Genomic DNA, 23261 nt, shown 5'->3' on the forward strand with positions numbered 1-23261 from the left:
ATAGCTGTGAAGATATCAATAACATTATCAGTATGATATTATCAATCTACAGTATGGCTCTAAACTGAAAAGAAACTGAAGCTGGTTTTACAGTCGCAATCATTAGACTTCATTCGGGATTAGAGCCAACTGCCTAAAATCGGAAGTGTAAAGAAAGGGAGGAATGGATGGAGGAAAATGGTGAAAGGAAAGAAGAAAGGGAGAAATGAACCAACTGAAGGTAACCAGAGCAACCTTACTCTCATTTATTCATTTCTTCTGCCTTATAGAGCCTGGAAGAGGGGACCTCAAGCTGGGGCATTACTTTCTCATTCCCAGCTGTGCGTTATATGGCACACACTTAAACTACCCTGCTGCTGCTATGAAAATGCAGGAGCTCTGCATGTTCTCAATTTTCGTGTTGTGCGCATTTGTCACATAAATAGAGCTTCAAAGAGTAACAAAGTGAAAGGTTCTGAGGTAGAAATTGTAGATTATTCATGCTTAACTGAGTAACCTACATTTTTTACATGCAGTTAAGTAAGATTTTTTAAGGAGATACATAAGTCTGGTTTGTCTGTTCTCACCTGCTCCCACCACTTTATCAATGGCGATGCAGGAGGCATCCAGCTCCTTGGCGAACTCGTGCACAGCCTGGCTCGGGTCTTCATATGTGTGGGGATCTACGTAGGTCCTGATACCCGGCAGACGCACTGCAGCAGGAGAGAGCAGGTTGCATCAATTAATGGCCATTTAAAAACATTGCCAAAAACTAAATCTCAACAAATAAATAGATGTAAAGACACTTAAAGTTGAATAAAACTATTGATTCATATTTTTTCTCACACTTTTTGCATTTCCATAGACAGTGTGTCTTGCTTAGCTGTGGTGGAGTGATAGCGACACAAATATGAAATTTCACACTAAAAAAAAAACTGGAAGATACACATTTGATGTTTCCAAATCTGACCACAAAAGCCTCATATTAGCTTCAGCTAAACTTGACGATGCATTTTTGCTCAGAAAGAAGACGATGGATTTTGTCTCACATCTCTGACTAACTATTCAAAGCCAGTATGGGTAGGAGGAATAATCCCGGCTGCCAAAAACTGTTTCAGTGTACATATGGGCATATGAGTATTGTTTTAAGACACACTTGGAAAAAATGTGAACCTATCCTTTAAGTAATAAAGTTGTACTTTAGTAGTCCCTTAGGGAAATTTATGCTATGCATGTGACCCATTCTAACTACTCATGGAGCAATGGACAGCCGCAGTTCAGTGCCTCTGGGAGTTCTGGGACTAATGCCTGGGTCAAGGTCAAAGGTAGGAGTATTTCTAATAAATAACACGTCGTAAATTGATAATGGAGAACAAGCAACGCAAAACAAGCGTGGTGAACACAGAAAATGGCTGGGAAATAGAGTATATACATGTGTATCACTCTGCATCACTCAGTTACAAATTGACCCACCAGCATGATACTGAGATAACTAATGACCCAGTTATTTTTGATATAACCATTGTGTTACTGGATCAATACAGGTGGTATTCTACCCATGGGTGCTAGGTAAGTTGACCATGCTGGGTCAGTGCTTTTTAGTATGTAGGGTACTTCTTACTGTAAACCTGATGTACCTATAGTCCATATCAAGGGATAAGTTTACTCTTTTACACAATGGTCCCATTTCATGTCATACATTTTACATTAAATTGTATGAAAGAGACTTTTTCCTTACTGGTCAGACATTTACAAATGGAAAGGAGTTTTTTTCTGGAGTAAAAACCAATAATTTGAGATTGTTTGACCCTTGATTTTCAGTACTTGTTGTAGCTGGCTGGGAAAATAGTCTGATCTTGTTCTCCTCCCAAATAAAGCCTCCAGGATTAGTTTGCAAATGGGCCGAGAAACCTCTTCTTAACGTGGTCTTGGTCCGATTAGGGGCTTCTCATATAACCAACTGAACCAAAATCAAAGGAAAACCAGTTCAAGCTTGGAATAACTTTTCTAAAACAACCGCTGTTGTTTTAGATGTGCGAAAATGCTGTGAGAAAGAAATGCCTACTCAAATGAAACAGTCAAACTATCTATAATGCATCTACCTATTTGGATTTATACTCAGTGAATTGCAAAATGGAGAGAGGACAGACTACAGCAGGCAAGGGGGAATCCAGTACTTACAGTGGCCGTTGCCAAAGTGCAGTCTTTTCTCATCAGGATGTTTGGATTTGCTGTGGCAACAAAACCTGCCAATCCAAACAGAGAGAGGTCAGAAGTACTGCCGCATCTAATAAAACTTCACCCATTGGCCCAGCCTGGAAGCTAGCAAGAGCTGTGTGAGTGTGTGTGTGTGTATGTGTAATCCCAGCTCTTATAAGCCAAGAGAGGATCAGTAAGTCTTATAATGAGCCGTTGATTTATACTCTCTCTGAACAGTACTGACTGCCAACTTAACATTTCTTTGCTTTCTCCTATATACTCACTCATACACCTAAATACAGCCCTTACAGTATCTTTTACAAGAAATACAGAGAAGAAATTCAGGGAACTCTATTAGGTGAAACATTAAAATTTCTAGTGTGTGGTCTTCACAGGTAAATGATCATTCTGAGAAATACACATACATAAAGTATAGTACATATACAATTAACTGTCAGGCACTACTGAGGGGAGAGAGCAAAAGAACTGCTGTGATCGGAGGACACGATACTGAGAATTCAGTTAAGTGACAGGTGGTCTCTGACCTGCCAATCAGGACGTAGAGCAGCACGGTGAGCAGGATGATGGCCACAGCGGAGGAAATGGCGATCAGAACAACTTGGCTGCTCTCACTGGAGATGGAAAAGGCTGCTGAAAGACAGAGAGCAACAGGTATTGAGTAGAATTTTTTTTGACAACAAACACACATTGATTACCCTCCAATGTATTTCAACATCTATATCATCAATATCAAATATTTATTCAATTTAATGCAATATTCTGCTCAGTTCCCTCAAGAGGATACACAGTAAAAGCTGACAACATGACACATGACAAGTTTGCTAAGGTTCAATTATTGGTTTCGAAGACCAGTGCTGTTGTAAAACTGTTTGTTGTTACTACAGCTGATATTTTTGTGCCAGTAAATCCCAAGATATTCAAATTTGTGTGGAAAAATGTCCCTCAACAATGCAAGACTGTTGTTCTTGCCAGGACAGAAAAGCTTTCGAAACAGCCATTAGACCACTGGAGACAAAGGCTCTTCTTTGAAACCCAGGATAAAAATAACATGCATACTTATGTGGTTTAAAATGAGAATGGCGCCATTATCATTATCAATAAAAGGCCAGTAGGCAATTGATCAGCAAACACACATATCATTCTAACCATATTTCAACCACAGGAGTATTTACAATAAAAGCCTGAGCTTACAGTCGGGGCTGGTCTCAAACTGGAAACTGGGGCTGCTGGCTCCGTATCCAGCAGCGGTGCGAGCTCTGATCTGCAGCAGGTAGGCAGTGTTGGGCTTCAAACCATTCAGAGTCACATTACAACCCCGAGCACGAAGGATGGTGTAGCTGGTCTCCTGCTCCTCCTGCGAGAGAAGGCAGACAAAGGGACAGACGCACACAGGGGGGAATGAAATATACGTGGTTGTAACTACTTATGAATTCAACATACATATAAAATATGCCCGATACAACTCGTTATACAATATGTACAAATTTTCACAAACACACAGACACACGCACACACACACACACACACACACAAATATCCCAGACAGTTTGGCAGCTTTCTTCCCAATCTGATGAATTATGCCCTTTATATTTTATGACTTCTCTCCTACTGATCTCCACTGATAAAACAACAGGAGGATTTACACACTGGGTCTGCATTCAGCACATCGTTTCCAGATGTGGGAGGAAGAAAAACGGTGGGGAAAGGATGAGAGGGCGGGAAGTAGATAAAGAAGAGAAAAGATATAAAGTAGCCCATCAAAAATATATGTTTGAGTTTATATGATTATTTGAGGGAAAAAAAGGTTATAGATATAGTAACTAAAATGTTGTTTTTTTTTCAATCTTAGTTGACATAATTACTTTAAACAAAGATGCCATGAATGTGAGTAAACTACATCAGGCAACATGTTTTTGAGGATAACCCTGATTGGTGGAAGTTGCTTTTCATACTGTATAAGACTGATTGGCAACAAAATAGTGGCAGCCTACCTTATTTAACATTAAAATGTACAGAAGTAGTACAAAAGCCATCTAGGGAAGCTAAATAATTGCTTTAACAGTGATTTTTGAATTGTTGAGCTCATCCATGAGACTGGCCTGCAATCATATTGCTATTGCCTCAATGAAACTGTTAAATAGAGGGAAACTAGAACAAGGCCGATCTTAAATCTTAATGACAACCTATTAGGGATGACTTCAACAATGCTGAAAATGAGCTACATGTTTTGTAACATAGCCAGACTCATAAAAATCATCCAAGGCCAAATCATGTCCAGGCAGAGTCAAATCCTCATTTTATAGACCTAGTTATTAACAGGCACTCATTGTTAAAAGGCAACGGCATAAACGCTCATACACTTGCACATACACACACAGACAGTATCCAAAGGAAACTTCACACCCATTAATGGAGTGGATCAGAGTTTTATGGTGCACAAAGCTTTTTAAACTGGTATGTGTGTGAGGAGGTAACTGATACACCAGACCAGCATTGGGACAATTCTTCATCACCACTATAAATCTACTCGCAGCTTGTCACCGTTCAGCGCTCAGGACAGCATGTGATCCCCTGAAAATCACACACAGGTGTGGCACAAGCACCTTTGTGTGTGTGCGTGTGTGTGTGTGTGTGTATGAGATTCAGAGAGACAGAGATAGAAACTTAGGTCACCCACCTCTCTTCTATGCATGCTACAGCCTGACAAGCCATGTGATTGTGGACTATCCAATCATATGTGTGTGTGTGTGTGTGTGTGTGTGTGTGTGCGTCTCACCAGGGCACTGCTAGAATTTAATATGGCCTCCGTGCTGCGTTCTGCTTTGACAATCTAAACAAAGCTGTAGCAAATTATAGCTTGTATAACACACATACACACATGTGCGCACACACAGATGCAAATGCATACAGACCCCAAAACAGGAGATGTACAGCAGAAGTCTTATAAATACAGTGTTTCAGCCAGCATTCCTTCCATCTAAGACTAAATAAACAGCCCAAATTAAAGTGGATTTGAAGCTCTCTCGCCGCTGTCTAGATTGCATTGATAATACATGCAAAAACAATCAGCGAAGTGTATTCCCACAAATTCTATTTTCTCAAAGTGCACTTGGAAATGCCTTATCGCCTGTAGAGTAGCCTTAGCCTGTTAAAGCGACATGAAGATCATATAGTTAGCCTGGGATTGGGATTTCCAAAGATGAAACACCTCTCTTCTTCTGGGAAGCTTTCTGATTGGGAATTCCCAAGAATATCACCGAACATTCCCTAAGAATTCCCATTCATAGGATTCATAGGAAGTGAACAGCCCAAAGCACTATGGGCAGTTTAGCTGATGGTATGTGCTGCTGTGTAAAGAGCAATATGGGCATGGGGCAAACTCGGAGGTAAAAGACTGAAAAGATGAGGCTGATTTAAAAAAATAAATAATGGTCTGGTTGGGTTGTCCTGAAATGAGCCATGTCAGCTACTGATATCATGAACCTCTTTATAGTTTACTGTAACGTAACTTTATTTGAGATCTGTAATATTTCAGTTCACCACTGAGATCCATCAACCCTTAGACCTTCCGATCTGTTTATTGTTAGTGACTTTATAGTGAGCTTAACATTCTTTTGAACAATATCTAGTGTAACCATATTTAGAATAACACCTACAGTAAATCCTATTGCTTTCATTATATGCTGTATATTTTGACTTTATCCACAGTTTACCACAGTTTTAATGTATCCATCAAATCGTAACATATGTTCTGTTGTAGCTACTCTTTTTTACCTAAGTTTAGATTAAGTTCCTTTTAAATTAAACATCTTTCAAAAGGAATGTTATAATCACACTCATTTCTAAAGCAGTATTCATTTCATTTGACTTCAATTAGAGGTCTGTGGTAAATTAACCAACTTCCCACTTCCTCCCATGTAACACTGAAGGTTATTTATGCCACTGATGTGCTAAATGATTCACTTAGTGTTATTATGGAGCCTGCACTGACTCAACGTAATGTATGTGTTCGTATGGAGCACTTAAGTGAAATGATCTATTGGTTGCACGTAGCAGATTATGAAGTCTATGTCTTCATCAGTAGACAGGAAATGTGATACAAAACCGGTGCGTTACTTTAAGCATGAAAAGTCCAATCAGCAGTTAGGATTTACAGTACTATGAGACTAAATGACTTGTGACGAATAATATTTTTATTCTACCTCGTTTTAGAGCTCACATTAGTAAAGCCCTTGTTGATTTACTAATGAAATATCTCAACTTTCAAAATGTTACTTTTCCTTGTGCTACGTCTTACACAAAACAGAGTTGTTTGATTTTCTAACCAACAAAAAAAAAAAAAAATTGTCCACAAAGTATTCCATCTGCTATGTAGAAGTGTTGTTGGCCAAATGTTCACTTTTCCACATTTAGAGAAAATTGAGTCATTGGTAAATTGATATTGGATTACATGACGGTGTACACAGTGTATGTTTCCCTTAAAGTCATGTAAATACAGACAGAGAATACCACAAACACAATAAGCTGAAAGTCTGGCTGATGCAGCGCGTTTTAACATCCTCTTGCTAAAAGCTCTCTCTTTTAATCTCTCTGTTTTTGTGTTCTGTTTCACCATCCTGTTTATGTGTGTATGCAATTATGTCTGTATGTATGTCGTTAAATCCCTCTGTCTGTCTCATAAGTGAGTCACGGTGTGGTGGATTTGTCCTCCTATGGCCTTGATCTTTGGCATGTCGGACGCCCCCATCATCGCTCTGCCTGCCACAGGAAGAAGCCTGAAACCTTGGGTGTCCCAGTTCGCTCTTCTGCATGGAGGAGCCTTTTGTAATGGAGTTTAAAATCCCTGCGTATGTATGGCTGCTGTGGGGAATCCTCTTGGGAACTTGGTTTGTGCGTATGTGTGTGTTAGTGTGTCTGTCCCTGGGTGTCATTTCTAAACAAAGATGTGATTAACAGGGATCAGTGCAAAGGCCCAGTGGTTTTTCATTATAAAAGTCTTTCACACAGTTTCTCCTTTAAACCCCACCTCTTCATTCATTTCCCTGTCGTCTTTTAAAGAATACGCATTTGTGATGTGTAAGCATGTCTGTGCGATTGAAAAACCACAGTTGAGAATTATATCTGCAGTGAGCTCTGACCCAGTATCAGTCATTAACTTTTCCCCTCACTGTTTTCCAGCCTTTTTTTAACATCTTAGGTAAGGATGGCTGAGCAGGGAACAGAGTTTAGAGAGGAAACAGCTTCTGTCGGCCTACTAATCAAGAGATTAGGGGCCACCGTTGGCATTCAAGCAAACCGTGATCTGGGACACACACACATACACACACTGAATCTGCCAGAGTGATTAAACTCGCATCCACGGCTAATTTCACCATCAAATGTCAGCCATAGCACAGCATTGGTGCTGAAAGCCAGTGTAATTCGTTCTGCACTAATTTCCCCTCACAGAAGAATGAGCGACCCCACAGACACATTTACTGTCTGCCATAAAACTTGTCTCCATTAGGGAGTGAAGGGGAGAGGACAGGATGAGAGATAGAAGGAGACATGAAAAGAGGAGATGGGAGGTGAAAATAAGGAAAGGAGGGCAGGAGTATGAGTGGAGGAATGAAAACAAAAAGACAAACAAGGAAAGAAGAGGAGAGGAGAAAGGTGGGGTGATGAGAAAAGAAAAGAAGGGAATGAGAAAAAGGAGTGAGGAGGTAGAATGAGGAAAAAGCATCAGGAGTGGAGAGAACCACAGAACACCACATAGTGCAGCTTATGATGCTGCCTTGCTCAAAGGCACATGAGGTAAAGTGTTGACAGTGATATTTTCAGCACCAACCTTTTCGTAGTATTTGATCTCATAGTCGAGGATAATGCCGTTAGGTCTTTCTGGCTCCTGCCAGGACAGAGAGACACTGTTTCGAGACGTCTTCTCCTTTTTGATCACTGTTACTGGAGAGGGAGCTGAACGGGAGACATAGACAGAAACCGAGAGAAAGAGAGACAGAGAGTGAGTTCCTTTATAGAGAGGTTCAATGGAAGTTCAGTTCCCGGTGTTGCATCCTGGCAATTGTCTATGGTTCCTGTTAGCTTAATTGAGTTTGCTGCCCGGTGGGGCCACATTAAAGGCTGTGGCCCAGGGTCGGTGGGAGGAACAAGATGATGTACACTAATGCAAACATGAGCTTAGGTCAGATGATTTAGCAAATAAAAGATAAACTTGAAATGTTAGGGTTTTACATGTTTATGGCACTATTATACTACTATATATAACATAACTTAAGCATACTTGAAACTGTAAGCACTGAATAAAAACTTTGAAATGTATGATTCTTAAAAGGGTGTCTTGATCTTTTCTAGGAAAAGCTCTCTAGAGGGAAGATAATGATGCATGTTTCCAGTTAAATATAGGAAAATTAGGTAGTTGGTATAAGCAGCATTAACCACAGTTGCTGCTTGGTTATTACATTAGCTATGTATAGAATTAGTGAGAATTTGAAACTCCCATTCAATCATCTATTCAACTTCACATAAAATATACATTAGTTTGCTTATATTGCTGAAGAGGCAATTTAAATGCCTTTGAAATTTGGATTTGGCATCACGAGGACTTCAATTGTTTAGCTGCATTTTTCGGAAAAGGGTTGCATTCATTGGAAACCTGACAAACCATCTATATCCCTTTCCTTCTTTCTTTGCCGTCCCCATCACTCTTGGTTTGGTGCTTTCTTCCTTGCCAATCCTCCTCGCCAATCCTTCACCAATGCCTTGCCTCGCCTCAGGGAGTTCACATGGTCCCAATCTAGTAATTCCCTCTATCAAGTCCTGCACCCCTCCCTTATTCTGTCTCCCTCTTCACTCCCTTTCTCATTTCCCTTTTTTACTGCTCTCTAATTGCCAGGCAGCTCCGGGGCCAGCTCGGCATCTGAGGCATCGACTTTTAATTTTATTAGACCACAGGAAAAAACATGTTTGTCTTTGAAATGTTCGAGCCTTAGTTGATTGTGATTATATAGCTGCGGAGTGTGTCTATGTGAGAGTGTGTGTGTGCGTGTGTGTTTTTGTCTTTCCGTGCATATACTCGTGTGTATTTCCGCGGGAAGTTATTTTTTCTTCTGTAATGAATCCAGATGGGGAGAATCTGTTTCCATACCCCCTGCTCCTCTTCTCCTCCTCTCCCTCTGGTTCTGATAGCGGGGTAAGGCTGTGCTTTTTATTGGCTCTGTGGTTTATGGTGGTAATGATTTACTGTGTCTGAGCCGCTTGGAGGCAGCTTCAAGTTCCTCTCCTCCTCCTTTTCCTTCTCGTTGCTTCTCCCTCTCTCTGTGTGCATATCTATTGCCAAGCACTTAATTTGCTGTCAGTCTCTGTTTCTGTCTGCGGCATAACTGTAAAACTGATATAGCATACCAGGCCGATAATGGCCTTAAAAACTGGCCTTCAGTGTTATTCACCTGTGTGATTTGAGGGGCATGCAGTTGTGGGAACACATCGATCTCCTCAGTACAACACTAGTGGACTATGGGATGTGATAGTAGTTTAAAAAAAAATAGTGTTATTTTCTCTGCATTTCCCATCTTCTAATCACACCGTTTTGTTTTGCATTTTCTTGGACTACACGGCTATTGATCATCACCTCCAGACTTTGTATGAATACATTATTGATATGTGAACACATGCTGTGTAGCTAAGATGAAATATTGATGTGATGGAAACAACTGATAAAATATACAGTAGACATTTATCTACAAGTTTCCTCACTTCCTCTCTCTGTGGTTACTAATAACCGCATCATCAGATCTGCAGGCAGGTGAAGAAGGGGTTTGCCCTTGCATGTATGTATACTGTTGTATGTGCATGAGTTTTCTTCTGCCAAACCCAGGTTCAGCTATAGGTCAGGCTGTTGATACCGGACTAAACTACTCTAAATGTGGATCAAAGTTACTCTGTTGTTAGCATACCTATGACAATGAGTGGAGGGCAAAGGAGATGAGAGGAAGAGAGCTATCTGACAGCACCTTGACAGCACAGCCAGGGCACACTGCTCCTTCCCAGGGAAACACTTAATCCAGCTTTTAACAGCTTTGGCATCTGTATGTGTGAGTATGTGTGTGTTTGTGTGTGCGTGTATGTGTGTGTGTGTGTGTGTGAGAGAGAGAGAAAGAGAGAGTGTGTATCTGGGTGGGGCCAGTGCACTGACATACCTAATCCTTGTAAACTCTCAAGGCTGATGGAGAGTGTGCAGCTGCAGGCTGAGATATTTGTTAGAGAGTGTGAGTGTATGTGTGTGTGTGTGTGTGTGTGTGGTATGGGAAGGTGTGTATGGTGGTTAGTTGTGTGTTTTTGTGCTTCTATGTGTGTGTGTGTGTATCTGCTTGTAGCTGTGTGTGCTTGATCAATGATATGTAAAGATCCATCTCTTCTGATGATCACTCAAACATTAAAGATGGTTTTCAATATTCAGAGCACACAACAGCCCTCTTAGCATTGATAAGCCCTCTTCAAATCTAATATATATTCAGAGAGAATCCCTCTGACTAACCACATACAGATTAAAATGCTTACTAAGAGAAGCCTCAGAAGCTTTTCCTAAACCATGTTGTCTTTTTCATCTGGATCGTCTCTACTTAAACTGTACCTCCCCATTGCCCTTTCTCCTCATATGTGATCACATGATACGAGTCCTTAACTTATCGTCAGTATAGACACGTCTGCACATACTGTATGCAAACAAGCAAACACACACAAACACAAAATCTACATGTACTACTAATCCCTGTCTCGTCATTTTAAAGAGGTCTGGCACTTTATAATACAACCCTGCTGTGATGACTCAGAGGAACAGACACAGCAGACACCTCATACAAATAAGTATATGTGTGTAAATATGTGTATCTGTGTATGTACTGTGTGTACACACAACCTTTCACATTTGCATGTTGACATGCTGTCCTGTTGACAAGTATCTTTGTAAGAGGACTTACACATATACATGTACTTACAGCTATACAGTATATTCTTATATTGTGTGTACTGTAAGTTTGCACTTGAGTCATTCTAAAGTAAAAGCTATATACTGTAGGATCCTCACCTTGCAGAAACTGAAAAATTCACAGGGTGACTGCATTGTCCTCTAAAAGAAAGCAGTGTTTGGAAATTAAAGAAACTCTATATTTATGAAATAAAGCTGGTAGGTAGAATCTCCATGCGTGCATACAAATGAAAACAAACATAATGTTTGCACAATAAGTTCCATTGTATCAGTGACCTCCTCTGGTTAAATCAACAGCTTTTGACATCATCTATGTGATGGAGTGTATAAGTCTCACCCTGCCTGAGTCATGATGACTTATGAAAGAAACTCCCGTCTGTTCACCCTGCTCAGAAACTACGCTCCAGGCGTCAAATCACCTCACAAAGAGTGAGACAGAGAAACCCTACAGAGAAATGGAGGAATTCATAACAGAGAGGAGAATAGAGGAATCTGAGTTGGATTTGATTAAAATAAAAGATCCTGTGTCCAGATGAGGAGAGAAAGAGAAAAGAAAACCAAAGAGAGAGACGATCATTGAGAGGAAAAGAGAAGAAAATGCTGAGATGCAGACACAAAAGCATTAACAAATACAAAGGCAAACTGTGTAAGAGAATAGTAAAGCGAGAGAGGGGGAAATAGCAGAATAAATTGACTACAGTGAGACCTTTGTGCATTCTTTGCTAGAGTTAGGGATTTCTGAGGTTTGGCACTTTCTACTGCAGCTAGATTTATTTTATACTTGGAATTTCAAAGATCCAGTTTCCCTTTGTCTCCTTATCCTTCTATTGGACTAGATGTGTGGATAGATATTTGTATAAAAGATTGATGGGAGTTTTAGGAGCCCCATCTTTATGTTTAGAGTGTCTATTAAAAAGGATGAATTTTACATTTTTTTTATTTTGTGAAGACGGAAGACATCCGATCCCAGTTGTTAAACAAGAGAATAGTGGCCTGGGATCGCCTTGTAAATGTCCAGGGCTGATGGTTGGAGTGCATATGTTTGAGCACATGCGTCTTGAGGCTAGTGTATTATATGAGAATGATATTTAGGGAGGTATTTAAGGAGAGGGAGAAAGAGAGTGCAGTTTGGAATAATAAATATACACTGCTCCTCACTGCAAACACACCTTCAGCTCCACAAGTGCCACTACTCAACAAAATCACCTGATAAGTAGGTTGTTTGAAGTGAAAACCTGCTTTTAAATAACATTCAAAGGTTCAAAGTTATTTCTGTGAGTATGCCTGTCTGGTTATCTGAGTGCCGTTTTCATTCTAACCATCTGCTGTGACATCTCACCGGCTTGGTTGGTGGTGATGGTGACAGCGGCGTACTGCCTCATCTTGGGTGCCAACGATGACACACCGTTCAGCGCCTCAATCTCAAATGTGTAGTTGGTGTGGGCTAGCAGGTCACCCACTGTCACCGTGGTGTTGTGGAGCCCAGTGGATCTCGGTAGAAATCGCACATTGCTTCTGCAAGGCTCACAACGCTGAGTGCCACCATTGCTGCCGTTCCCACCCCCACCACGGCAGCATTTGCAGAGGACAGTGAAGGTGATGTCCCTGCGGCCACCAGTGTCCTCCGGCCAGCTCCATTCAAGTATGACTGAAGTCTCGTTGATGGAAGAGATCACATTTCGAGGAGCTGAAGGAGGGCCTGGTAGACAGAGGAGAGAAGGAAATGGGATGAGATGGAGGTGAGAAGAGGGAGAGGTCATTGGATAAACAGGATGAGAGAAAATGTTTGAAGAATGATACGAGAAAGGGAACGGTGCAAAGACAGGGGGAGTGGAGGAAAATGAGAGAAGAAAAGTAGTATCAACTATCATTTAGTAGGAGTCATCTGCCAAGTACAGTAAACACAGCATGTAAGATGAACTTCAAGAATTAAAGGCCCAATTAAACGGTATTTTTACCTCTTTGGTGTGATTTATTTCCTATTGCGACATGATGCTGCGGCAGCATAAGTGTTACCTTGCGAGGCAGCTGGATTCACAACATCACAACATCACAACATCACGAGAGAATCCTTCTTGTCAAGCTTCAAGTTACGCCTTTGCGTCCAAACCGACGGTGATTCGGACAAATCAGCGTCCTGTGAGGATTCTCGCATGATCTTGCGAATGCAGCTGCCTCGTAAGGCAAGATGTTGATAGTCGGTGATAGACAGATGATTCATACAATCACCTGCCAAGTATTTTTTGAAAGTGCCTGCACTTTTCCAAACAATTTCCAAGTACAACTTCTCATACGGTTCTGAGAAGTTATACGTGAGGTTAGCATAGGTGAGGGATCATTCAAACTCTGAACTAATGGGATCAATTAAGAGAAAGGGGCAAAAGGTTAGGATTTCCTAAAAAGGCTATGATGGTTGAAGTTTGTGTATGTGTCTAAATGAGGTCACCACATTGGATTATAATTTTTCTAGAAAGTGACAGTTTTCCAGGATGAAACTCTCTATTTTATGGGGTTTTAAAATTGCAAAAGTAGTGTACCAAAAATTTGCTTGCATGTAAGAAAGTTAAGACAAACTGAAAAAGTCTGAACACAGTGACTTTTGCAGAAAAAGTGGAGTGTGGATCTCTACATTTAAGCAAATTATCATAATAGATGCTACACAATGTATACACAAGTACCTCTGTCGTTGTAGTTTACTGATGGTATTATCCAGGTTTTGTTAATGTGAGTGTGTATGTACTACAGTATGCATCTGTTTTCCCTCACTTTCTGGATCAGTAAGAGAAGAGAGGGGCATGACACAGCCTCTTTCACAAAAAAATGTTAGCCTCTGTCAAACTCAGACTGACATATAAAAGTTAAAACTTTTTATTACAAACAGATCTCTCTGAATATTTCCAGATTTGTATATCAAAGCTATGACTGCGGAGGACAAAACTGCCAAATAAGGAGGAGGGAGAGAGGCTGAAGTGAATTGAGTCTTGAGATAAAATGCTTTGTTTGGTTTGCTTGACTTGACAACAATTTACTTCACTCCCGAGCTATGCCTAGCTCCTGCCATGAAGTAATCTGCAGTACAGTTTTAGACTGTGTTTGTGCAAGAGAAATAAAAAAGTAAAAAAAAATACAGCAAATGTTTAGTTCTGGAGAGGTTGTCTGCAAGTCTCAGAAATGTAAATTGGAGATGTAATAAGACATGTTATTGTTATCAGAAATTTAAAAAAAGCCTCACAATTTAGGTTTTGCAATTCCAAGACAGTATAATATCTCAACTGTAACAACCAGCTTTTATATGAAAATAACCTCTAAAACTTCTAAATCTATATATAAGGAAAAAAAGGCTCCAGAAAACCAATTAAAGAATCTGATAACCATGTCCTATTACAACCTGTTTATTAAAGCATATCATGAAAATATGAAGCAATAATCATGAATACTAGAACTATTCAAAGTTATGATAAAAGAACACAATTTATGCTTTTTTTAAGATCTATTACTTCCGATATCCCAATATGGTGGGCACAGACAGGGAATAGCTTCTGTATCCCCCGTCATCAACAGTATCCTTTATTATGAATGTATACTATATGTCACCTTAATCTGTGAATTCTTGAAAGTCAGACAGTATTTTCTTCTTTACTAATCTGACCCTGACAGTCCTCTGGCTGACCTTTACAGCCAACTCCACTGACCACATCAAACGTTTGGATCTGTAACTCACATCAAATAATACCTGCAAAAGGCATGCACATGTACACATGTAGGCAATCATATACTAATTCCAAATGTCAAAATAATACATAGACATCGAGATTAACATGTGACATGAATTACGGCGCGTAAGAACTGAGGATGTGTATGTAATCTCCCATCCCTCAAAAAAGGGACGTATGCACTGACCGTTCTTTGTTTGCACTTTTTCCAGCCTCCCACTTATCACCACAGATGACAGCAGGGTCTAAAACTTAAAGCTGTGAAAGCGGTGATTTCACAGTGTCTCTAAGAAGGCTGATGGTGATGATCGGCGAGGGGGGGATCGGCACATTTTGAGCGTTTTTTTTTGCTAATTTGGAGGAAATGCTTTGGGATGTAGGCGGATGCACTGATGCACTTTTAATTAGTGGAATGACAAGCTATACTGTATGCACTGTTAAGACAACTGAGTAACATCTCCCGTTGAATACGTAAGGACATACAGTATGGTTGCATGTAATTTTCCCCACTATTTCTCTGAGTTTAATTTTCAAAATTTTAGTCAATTCTAAACAACCTCTACCACGCTGATAACAGTGAAATCCCTATTCTGAGATAACCATGATCATTATCTTCTAACAACTTATCTATTCATTTGCAGCCCTCGCGTCGCTCAATCTATCCCAATGAGGTGAAATTTGCCTAGTTGACAAGATGGTGTTGAGATAATCACAGCAGAGACCTGCCGTGACTGTCTTTCTAATTAGGATACTGGCTGTGGGCGTTGATTTGTACTTTCTACTGTTCTCCACACGGTGAGAGCCTTTTTTTTCTTTTTTTTTTTCTTTCCCTCCCTAGCCCTTTTAGTAACGGATGTATCCATAATCTGACATCAGGGAATGCAGTGATTTATAGTTTTTACGGGAAATGCATTTTGGAAGGCTTGCAGGAGGAATCTGCATCTGCATCTGCAAACCATTTGCATCAGAGGGAGACAAAAGAGAATCTTGTATGAAGCGCGTAGAGGTGATAAAGAGTTTTTGGGCAGCCGTAGCTTCCGTGACCTTTTGAGTAAATACTGTAAAGAATGTTAATCCTCTTTTTTCTATTAGTAAGCTATTTTTATTGAGGAATTGGGAAATTGCACAATGATATATCACAGACTTCAACTGTATGACGTGTAGGAATGCAGTGTTAATTGAGATCACACTAACTGGGAAAATACACTGAACTGTACTGACACTACCAAAAAATAAAGATAGTCTTAGATGTAATTCTGAAGTTTCTGAATTTAGTGAGTGTTTTACTGATGATCAGAAAGCTTTTTATGTCATACAGCACAATAATATAAGATTTACATAGACATACATAGTATTCCCTTAAAATCATTCAGTGTGAAAAACATCTGAAAGCATTTAGAGCATCATGGAACACTAAAACTTGATGACAGCCAAACTAATGGGGATCAGCAGCTCTTCAAGGAGGGGTTAAGACAGGTTTTATTGCATGTCTTATAGTCTATTGAGAAAAAAAATCCTCCCACACCACATTGTAAGGTTTCTCTGGTGAGATATCTGATATAGAACTAACACGAGAAGCGGTGCATCCTATCAGAACACCATTAGCTCATCATATGGTATAATATCAAACCCAACCGTCGACTGTATAAACACATAAAGGCGCATACGCATGCACACTTACGAGTACAGGCCATAGAGGCGGGGTCTCCCTCGGCACGGAAGTAGTTTTTGTCACAGCCGCAGTGCAGCGACCCCTCATGGTGAGAGAAACTATGAGGCGGACACTTTGAACACTCCACGTTCCCGAGCGTAGATTTGTAGAAGCCCGCCCTGCACACTGGAGACAAAAGACAAGAGAAGGGGATGTGAGTGTCGTGCTGAACCGGCACATCGACAGCTATGCGATAGCTGCGTTCTTCTTCAGAGAACCTGCGTGAGGAATGAAAGATGGGATGTAGTTAATGCACTCACACACTCTCACGCACACACACATCAACAAACCGGGAGGAGACTCGATGTAAATCTTTCTGTTAATGTAACAAAAAACCATTGACTCCTTGTAAAAAATATATATATATATATAAAAAAAAAACAATAAATCTCTGAAATGTCTTGGTCTCTGTTTCTCTCTCTCTCTCTTCGGCTCTCACAAGGCGCAACATGAATAATGCAAATTGTCGCCTCAGATAAAAGGGCTGTTCTCTTTAAATATCTGTGGTATTAAATCTGCACTCAGCTCTTTTAACTCCTACTCACCACAAATCTGTTGCAATCTGTGCAACTAGGGTGACACTCTACCTGTGCATGTATAACGTACATTGTGTGTGTGTGTGTGTGTGTGTGTGTGTGTGTGACAGAGAGAGAGAGAGAGAGAGAGAGAGAGAGAGAGAGATGTGTGTATGAGATCTTGTGTAGGAAGGAAGATCAAGGGTAGGACAAAAAAACAAAAAAAAAACAAATAAATAACTTCCTTCCTCTTTCATCTGTTAAGTTTTACTCCTCTCCTTTATTCTCTTCTGTTTTCTATTCTTCTCCTCAATTGCAGATTGGAACCTTTGTCACATTATCCAGGCTTGATGGGGATACAGGGATACAAAGCATTTAAGCCTACAAAAAGCCTCTCTCCAAGATGAAGTCAATTTTATTGCCACTAGGGTTTAACATCAACAGTCATTCTACAAACTAGAGTTATTTCTAACACAGCGACTATAAATTCTACTTCAGTGTACGGGCTTTAATTGCAAAAAAAAATGACAACGTTATTCATAAGCAAAATAGACCTTAACGTTCAAGTGAAACAGGTCAAAGGGGACGTGTCATGCACGTTTCCAGGTCTATATTTATATTCTGGGGCTCTACTAGGATTATCTTTGCTTGATTTACAGTTCAAAAAACTTAACTAACTTATACTGGTCCTTTATGTGACCCCTCAGTTCAGCCTCTGTCTGAAACTGGCTGTTTTTAGCTTCTGTCTCTTTAATGCCCCCCCCCCTCCTGATGAGCCCACTCTGCTCTGATTGATTAGCTGGAAGCTTGGCAGACTTCCAGCACCTCAGTAGGCTAAGTAAACAAACAGTACTAGTAGGCTTTTTTTTTTTTACTTGTTCTTTACTTGAAATGGAAACTTTTCAAATACATCCGTACATGTTCGACCCCGATTCCGATTCGAAATATGAGAGTGGACAAAGCGACCGACCCATGGAAACAACCTTAGCAACAAAGGCTAGGTTTGATGTCATAACGAGGAGGAAGTAGAGGTAATGTTGCAAATGGAAGGCATGTTTAACATAGACATCCAACACGATAACGGTATATAAATAACAGAAATTCACAAAGAGCATGATATGTCCCTTTTAAAGCTGCTAATTTAATATAATTCAGTGTGACCACTTTGTGTCTAAAAAGTATTGACTGTTTTTGCAAGTGAAACAGTCCTCTCGGGCCACCAACGCCATCAAAATACTGCATTTAGTTAATCTCTCACAGACAAACAAGGTAGATTAATCATAAAATAAATAATCAGTCATCTGAAATTGCATCATATCTATAAATATCAGAGCTGGAAGACAAATGTTGGACAAGATCTGATTTTTATTAAAATGCAAATATGGAACTCTGACATGAATCTGATGCTGTTGCACATTTACTCTGTCAAACAAGCTTGTTTTGTTCTTTCTCTCTCTCACTCACAAACACACACACACACACACATGCACACACATACACACTAGATTAAAAAAAATGGCTTGCAGCAATAGTAGCGAGCCAGCAGAATGTGTGGGCTCAGCAGGACATGTCTGACAGATCCCAGTGGTGGACAACACACTCCTGCAAAAGCCAACACTGCTGATACTACTGCCATATCCATCACTGACACTGGCACACCAAGGTCCCCGTGCTGCACTAAATACTCCACAACCTCCCATCAACAGTACGTATGTGTGTGTGTGTGTGTGTGTGTGTGTGTGTGTGTGTGTGTGTGCGTGCGTGTGAGAGTAATAGAATGTGAAGCATGTTTAAACAGCCAAATACGATCCTGGTAGTGGAATGACAACCACAGTATTTGCTGACACACCCAACACAGACCACCCTGATTGGAGGATACACCAGGAAATTAGAGCCGACAGCAGGCACACCCAGCCAATCAGGTAAGAGAAGAAGCAGGATAACCGCTGGGTCAGCAGAAACTCACAATGAACATAAAACAGAAGATGTAGATAAACAGACAAAATGTAGCTATAATGAATTAACCTCATAACAGTGGGAGACGCGGTCTTCGACTGATCCCTTTATCCACAAACAACAACCTTTGACAAAGCACACATGCCCCTAAAATTTCACCTCTACACCAATGAAAGATGCCTTCACTGTATTCATTGGACAGTCAAACCACTGGGCTGGAGTCCAACTGGATCTGTTTCTATTTAGCTACTGCATTTACTAACTCCTGGCATCGTCCTCACTGTGGATTAGACACTAATCAATTATGAAGATATGCATTTCCAAAGCAAAACTTCTTGGCAAGATTTTTTTTCTTTTGTTTTCATAAGCAGAACTCTTTATGCTATTCTTGTAATCATAAAAGTTTTTGTGTTTATGTCAGAATAACATAAATTAAGACAGATGACAGAGATAAAGACATGATTTAGGTAGTTGTAAGGCTTTGTAAGCCTGTAAGAAGACAGTTATTCAAACTTATTTATTAATTGTTCACTCTGAGTTAGCTCAGACCCCCTTCCGTTCAACGTGACCCTCTGCAACTGCCATCGTACTTCACTTGGACAGATGACTCTGGCAAGTCAACACTCCGCAAACGTAAGAAAAACAGCCTCATTTCCACTTGAAAGTTAAAAATATATACAGGGACTTCTCAGTCTGTAACACAGCCGTGAAACTTATTAGGCACAGAGTGGATCCCATAAACTTTCCATGTAAAAATTAATAACCAAAGCTGCACTTAACGGTATGAGGTTTTCATATGACAGTGGTGATATGTTGTATTTTCTTGACCACAACCCTAAAAATATTTTTATAACTGTTGGAAAAGGATAATAAAGGTTCTGTTTCTTCCCAGCGTGTCTGCCAGGATAAAGGCTCTGACAGAGGCTGATGGTAAAATCAGATTCGGCTCGAAGGAGGTTAACTCCTCATCTAGAGGAGAGCCGAGATGTGTTACACTGACATTCGCCAGCAGTGTGTGCATGGGCATGAATGGATGGTATAATAGTGTGTGTGTGTGTGTGTGTTTGTGTGTGTGCATGTGTGTGCCCCAGGAGAGGAAATGCAGCACCTCTTCAGATGACAGAGTATGTGTGATTAATTAAAAGATCTGTGCGTGTGTGTGTGTGTGTGTGTGTGTGTGAAAAGAGACAGACACACACTTTCACAAGAGCACCACTGCTATGAAGGTTATCCCCGATGAATCATCTTTTATTTACTGTATTTTCAGATCAATAACAGTGGCAGAAACAACATGTAAGGATTGGATAACTGTCCCTCTAAGTAGTCCTTTGTGATACACACACACACACAAACATTCAAGTTGAAATTCTTGCAAATACTTGCATACACTCACGAGGGTGTAACACAATGTCTCGGTGCTTTCTTTAAAATGATGCCTGAAACACAATCTCTTCATTCACTTTTAAAGAGCAGAGCACTTACACGTGCACACGTATACAACTGCAGCAGCCACATGATATGGTGGTTGTATAAATAACTGGGGCTGCAATTTGCTCAATCAATAGTCTAGGTCATGGGACACCCTCATCAATAATTAACATGACTGCTGGATAGCTTAGTGGTCACATGTAGTCCCCGCCTTTTTTCTACATGTTAGTTGAAAACCTGACCTGACCTTGATGAGACTGAATTATGTTTTAAATGGGACTGACTTCAAAAGAATTTTTGAAACAACAACTCAATTCAAATTATTTTATTTTCTGTGAGGCGCCGCGATACATAAAATACATACCTAATTCATATACAAATTAAAATGCAAAGCTGAGGATAAAAACCATAGAGTAAAAGCCAGGGGCAGTAATGATCGTGCGCTAGTGCTACAGTGCAGTAGTGCTGGTGTGTGTGTGTGTGTGTGTGTGTGTGTGTGTGTGTGGGAGGGGGGGGCATGTTAGCCAGTCAGTACAAGAAACAAGTATTTTTTGTTACAGTGATTCTAAGGCGATGATTTTTCACAATTTAAATGTGATATTTTGTGAGTTTAGTACAGTATATGTTGCTACATATTTGATAGAATTACTCTGAGTAAAGTATCATCATTTCTCCAAGAAACTACTTGTTCTTTTTTTAGTCTATCTGGAGTATCAGAAAATAAATCTGAGGATAAACCTGGATAAACATTTATTTTTAATGGAATATTTGAAATAATTAAGACAGCAACTTAATGATGAGTGGTTTTCAAATACAGAACACTGTAATTAGTAAAGCTCAATTACACAAAACTTTTTTCAATTCTAAAACATTAGCAGAGCATCCAGTGGTAGCCATTGTGTGCAGAAATGATAAATTATAATCACATAAAGGCATTTATTGCAATATACTGTAATCATCAGAGAAATGTGACCGGGGATTACGCTCAACATGTTACCTCTCACATGGCTCGTATCCTCTCGACCCCTGTTCTCACTCGTTTCTTGTAAATTGATTGGTGTCACACAAGGGAAATGAGAAAGTACCTCTGCTCTTGACCCCCTTCTTTGTGTCGGCCTAATTTGAAGCTTATTGCTCTTCGTTTCTCCCTCTCATGGTCAGTCAAATAAACATACACTTCAAGTTTCAGTCTAGCTGCAAGCGGCGCTAGGGGAAAAACTCTGACCTAACAATTGATTTCCTGTTTTCATACCACCTCCACCTCTTTTCTTTTTCAAACCGACAAGATCACAATGACTTTCAATCCCTCTCTCCTCCTCCTCCTCCTCCATCTCTCTCCGTCTATACTTCCCCTCCCCGTCCCACCCTCCTTCTTCTACTTCTTTTCTGTGGCTTTCCCGTCTTTCTTTTGCTGCGTCGTTCTTTCCTTAATTGCAATAGCTCTCTTTGAAATGAAAGTTTAGGCATTTGGCTGCCGTTCTTATCCGGAGCCACTTGCAATGTTTCTGGAAACATGGCAACAGTAAACATCTTGCCCCCCTGCCTTGAAATTCCCCTTTGAGCCAACCCAGTAATAAGTTACAGATATCTGAAAAAGGTCAAAGTCTTTTATGAAACCATGGTACATTTTGTTGGGCAAATTTTACTGCCTGATAATTATGTCATTGCATGAAAACAGCACACCATGGTATGACAAGAGCACATTGTTGACTAATGAGAAAAATGCATACATACGTATCATCCGTCTAAATATCAGAGGAGAGTTTAAGTGTGTTGAAAGTGTTCAATTCTGTTTCAGAGGAGAAAACAGGCTTAATGATGCATGTATAAATGTTTGTTTTGACATCAAAATGGTATTTGATTTCATCCAAAAACCAAATATTAACACAAAAAAACTTGCCAGATACAACGCCAAGACAATCACTATAACAAACACATACCAATGCAGAAAGAGAAAGACACATTGTTACAGTTTTACTCTGACACACAAAGTAATACAGACCATCAGATCCATTATGTTGAATTACAATTAATTTGTTGAAACTATTATGTCCCTAACCCGATCAAATGAACTCATTTTTTGTCAGAAGTATAAATGAAAGCAATCATCAAAATTGATGGGTTGTGTCTTAGGGCAAATTGCTACACATTCCATCTCTCTTATGTTTCAATTATTGTCATTTGTCATGATAATCACGTTGGGAACATGCTGGAGTTTATTCATCTGACAGTATGGCTGACCAATGTACTTTTGTCTGCCAGGCTGAACAGGGACGTGATTCTGAGCCTCCAGAGCCGGTAACCATCAACTGGAGGATATGACTAAACCTTTAAAGCTTCAGTTTCAGCGAATGTAGCTAATGGAAGCTGCCAAAGCTAATCAGAATACAACAAAGACCTGTGATAGGCTCTCAGCACTTAAGATTATAACTGTTGATGCTTTTATAGTGTATTTTTTTTTCCAGTCTTGTGCTGGCACAACAGAAGCTGGAGGAAGAATCAGGTAGGATAAAGCAGAAACATCAGCAGCGTTTAGCGGTTTCTTTGTTCATTTGTTAGAGATCTATATGTCAGTACAGCTACCAGTAACTGGGAATGGGAACACGCGGTAGATCAAGGTTGAACGATAAAGGAAATAAAGATCTGTGATATGAGGAAAATTTTGCATTGATTCATCAAATGGGTTCATCATTGACACATTTCAAAATGGAAATGCCTAGTACATGGAGATTTTCAATTTTCACCCAATGAATCCAAAT

General features: G+C 40.0%; 1 protein-coding gene across 7 annotated transcripts in view; it reads right to left on the reverse strand.

The window, feature by feature from the left end:
* The window catches only part of epha3 (eph receptor A3), a 102390-nt gene that overhangs the window by 30441 nt on the left and 48688 nt on the right, over positions 1-23261 (reverse strand). For 5 of the 7 annotated variants that reach the window (XM_042425898.1, XM_042425902.1, XM_042425901.1 and 2 more), the window contains 7 exons: positions 16574-16729; positions 12519-12878; positions 8027-8151; positions 3391-3553; positions 2724-2829; positions 2161-2225; positions 567-692 (listed from right to left, as the gene is read on the reverse strand). In XM_042425898.1, the coding sequence (XP_042281832.1) occupies positions 567-692; positions 2161-2225; positions 2724-2829; positions 3391-3553; positions 8027-8151; positions 12519-12878; positions 16574-16729 (1101 nt within the window). The remainder of the gene's footprint in view (positions 1-566; positions 693-2160; positions 2226-2723; positions 2830-3390; positions 3554-8026; positions 8152-12518; positions 12879-16573; positions 16730-23261) is intronic. The other 2 variants (XM_042425899.1, XM_042425905.1) reach the window with 2 other exon arrangements.

The sequence above is a fragment of the Thunnus maccoyii genome, chromosome 11, assembly GCF_910596095.1.
Source record: "Thunnus maccoyii chromosome 11, fThuMac1.1, whole genome shotgun sequence".
In the NCBI taxonomy this organism is placed as follows: domain Eukaryota; kingdom Metazoa; phylum Chordata; class Actinopteri; order Scombriformes; family Scombridae; genus Thunnus; species Thunnus maccoyii.